The sequence below is a fragment of the Rhizophagus irregularis genome, chromosome 32 (assembly GCF_026210795.1).
Source record: "Rhizophagus irregularis chromosome 32, complete sequence".
In the NCBI taxonomy this organism is placed as follows: Eukaryota; Fungi; Glomeromycota; class Glomeromycetes; order Glomerales; family Glomeraceae; genus Rhizophagus; species Rhizophagus irregularis.
Window position 1 is genome coordinate 750,561 of NC_089460.1, and position 3,436 is coordinate 753,996.

At 25.8% G+C, this 3,436-nt stretch overlaps 1 protein-coding gene across 1 annotated transcript; it reads left to right on the forward strand.

Annotated features, from left to right (window-relative positions):
• The first annotated feature begins 202 nt into the window (after positions 1-202).
• On the forward strand, positions 203-2,037 carry OCT59_022969 (uncharacterized protein). Its single transcript, XM_025318245.2, has 3 exons — positions 203-431; positions 544-1,665; positions 1,757-2,037. The coding sequence occupies exons 1-3, from the start codon at positions 296-298 to the stop codon at positions 1,987-1,989; spliced, it is 1,491 nt and encodes a 496-aa protein (XP_025176584.2). The 5' UTR covers positions 203-295; the 3' UTR covers positions 1,990-2,037.
• Positions 2,038-3,436: the final 1,399 nt, after the last annotated feature.

Sequence of the window (3,436 nt, forward strand, 5' to 3'; positions counted from 1 at the left end):
GCCTTTTTCGCTACTTATTAACCGAACAAAAAAAATTATTTTTTTTTTCTTGTGCGTGCCTTTCTCAGCTTTAAAAGAAACTTTTTAGTGTATATAAATTATATAAGCGAACTTATTTTCCTTTCTGGTTATATATATTTTACGATTTTTCTTTAACACACCTCTCTTTCTCTTTCTCATATTTTTTTTTTACTCTTTATTTTATTTTATTATTTTTACTCTTCTTTTGTTCTTTTACTCTCTTCTCTTAAAAAAGAAAAGATATTTTATTATATAACCATACCTTTCTTTCGTCATGGAATCTTGGAACGTTTACCCTCAAAATGCTCCTAGTACACCAAATTCTACTTGGTTATGTCCACAAAATAATACACCTGGTGCAGAATGGTTACATTCTCAAAATAATTCTAATGAGCGAGAACGTAATGAAAGTAAGTTTCATTTCATCTTTTCCTTTCCCCTACATAAAAAAAAAAAAAAAAAAAAAAAAAAAAAAAAAAAAAAAAAAAAAAAAAATTAATTTTTATTTATCAATTGATTTAGATACGGCAGCACTTGCTACTCCAACACGTTACATTATGGAGTATAATGATGTAAATCAAAATACTTCATCGGGATCTTTTTACAATCCTTACGAAATGGAAAGATTATTTGAAAATAACTTTTTAAAAATTGGAAATCCTGAGGATTTGTTAAATAATGATATTTATAATAATGAAAATTTATCATGGTTGAATTCTAATGAAAATATAATCCCTGCCACTTCTTCAAATATTATAACTACATCTGCACCTTCCTCTACTGTAAATGTTACAAATTCACCTACTCCAAGTCTTATCACTGATGATGATCAAGATCAGTTGTACAATAATAATAACTTACATCAGGAAGAACAAAGAATTCAAAATCCGGTATCTACTACTGCTTCATTTATTCAATATACGACGAATACATCTCCTACAAAATCTAAATCTTCATCTATTTCACCTCGAGTTGTGAAAGAAAATCATTATCCAATCACTACTACTACTTCTGCTACATTCTATCAACCTAACTTACAACAACAAGATCACTATTTACAATCAAAGAAACATGATCCTAAACAATTACTTTTACCTTTAACGACTAGTACGAATTCAATTGATGGTACAATGGCAGTTTCTATGTCTTCTCCTACTTCAAGTTTATTCACAGATGATGATTTGGATCAATGTGATCAAACAAAGATGAAAGGTCGTCGTCAAAGTTATTATCAAGATTTTCCATTGAGTGTTTCAACTAACGATTTACCGATGCAACAACCTTCTCCGGCGTCTTCAGAATTTTCAAGTGGAGAAAAAACTCCTCCACTTAATAATGAAACGATTTCACAAAAGAAACGTCGAGGTTCACAAAGAAAATTAAATAATAGAAGAAATTCTAAAGTTGAAGGATCATTAATTTCTCCAATCGATGAACCATATTCAGAGTCAAATGGAAAAATTTCAGCCAGTATTTCTGATGATGTTTCCGATATAGATATGGAAGAACCTACCACGAGTAAAGATACATCTATCGATTCAAGTATTTCAGATTCAAATAATAAAAGAGATAGTCCAGATGATGGACACGATGAAACACCTGAAGAAAAACGTGCAAGATTGTTAGAAAGAAATCGAATTGCAGGTGATTATTTTTCGCGTTTTTTTTTTTGTGGTAACAAACAATATTAAGTGGGTATAGTTTATTAACTTTGTCCTCATTTTTTTTTTTTTAGCCGCTAAATGTCGACAAAAGAAAAAACAAGCTCAAGAGAGTCTTCAACAACAAGCGTCAGATTTGACACAAAAGAACACAACAATGCATTCACTCGTAAATGATCTTAGAGAAGAGGCTTTAAAATTGAAAAATCAACTTCTTGCCCATAGCACTTGTAATTGTAATGTCATTCAAGAATACGTACGAACAAGTGGGCAATTCGCATTTGCACGACCTCCATATACAAAGTAAAAAAATTCCGATCACATCATATGTATGATATTTGTAAAACTACAGAGAAAAAAAAAGGAAAAAAAAAAAAAACTATAAAAAAAAACCAAAAAAAAATCATTTCAATCAATTATGCGAAAAAAAAAAAAAAAAAAATATTATATATAACATATATTAAGCTTAATGATTATAATATAATTAAGGGAAAGATAAGGGTAAATATTTTTTGGTGGATGAGAATGTAACAAAAATCAAAAGTCATATTTTGCAGGCAAAAATGGCGGTTAAGAATATTTTAAATTTTTTTTTCTTACGGGCCAAATATGCTTTTAAAATTCTTTTAAGATTAAGAACATTTTTAGGGGTTATTACTTTTTTTTCCTCTTCCTTAACCCTTTTCCTTCTCTATGTAGATGACAATTATTGAAAGAACTTTTTTGGATGTTAACCTTTTTTCATATATTCCCATAAAAATTTTGCTTGTAAATAATTTCAATCATTTGTTCGTTGCACGAACTTTTTTTTTTATTTTAAATAAAGAGAATAGTAAAAAAAAAGCATAATATTTTTAGTTGAGTTACACGTATATTATAATAATAATAATAATAATTACAAAACTGATATATGAATTTAAGATATTTTTTTTTCTCGATTTAAAAATTTATGATTATTATAGATTAAAAAAAAAATTTCATCTAATGATTTTATTATACATATATTAATTATATTTATATTATATAAATAAGTATTATAATATTTTATTAATAAATAATCAAAATGTTTAAAATCATGAACCATATAAAAAACATGTTATGACTTATGATATCGTGCTTCTCCTCGAGTCAATTTGGGAAATTTTCCGGTCACAGACCACATAAAATTATTTGAATGTTGTGTGATACGAGATCAAGTATTCTTTTGTAAATCGATAATCTACTTTTTTATTATAGGGATTAGGGAATTAAAATAAAGGATCAACATGATACCATAACTGCATTAATTAACTATCACAATTTTTTATAAGACTAAATAAAGAATTATTTTAATAATATATTGTGACAAATAAAGTTTGAAAATCCATATCTGAGTCGATCAAGAAAAAAGACTTGAAACGAAAAATAAAATAAAATAAAAAAAAATGATGAAAAAAAAAAACTTGAAATAAATTGAGTGAGAAAAAATTAAGATAAAAAAAAAACCGTTAACATGAATTTGTAATTTTTATTTTTTTATTTTTATTTTTATTTTTATTTTATCTTTTTTTTATTTTTATTTATCTTTTTTTTTTTTATTTTTTTATTTTTTTTATTTTTTTTGGGGGGGAGGGCGTTTCATAATTACTTTGATAAATGTATTCCCACGAAAAAAAAAATGATAAAGAATTTTCTTTCTTACTCTGTTTTATTCTTTTATCTTTTATTTATTATTTTTATTTATTATTTTATTTATTTACTTTTACATATATAAT

Bases quoted from the DNA above. Each gene is read 5' to 3' on its own strand.
- OCT59_022969 (XM_025318245.2), top strand. From the start codon at position 296: ATGGAATCTTGGAACGTTTACCCTCAAAATGCTCCTAGTACACCAAAT. The intron at 432-543 runs GTAAGTTTCATT...CAATTGATTTAG, and splicing joins TGAGCGAGAACGTAATGAAA to ATACGGCAGCACTTGCTACT. The intron at 1,666-1,756 runs GTGATTATTTTT...TTTTTTTTTTAG, and splicing joins AGAAAGAAATCGAATTGCAG to CCGCTAAATGTCGACAAAAG.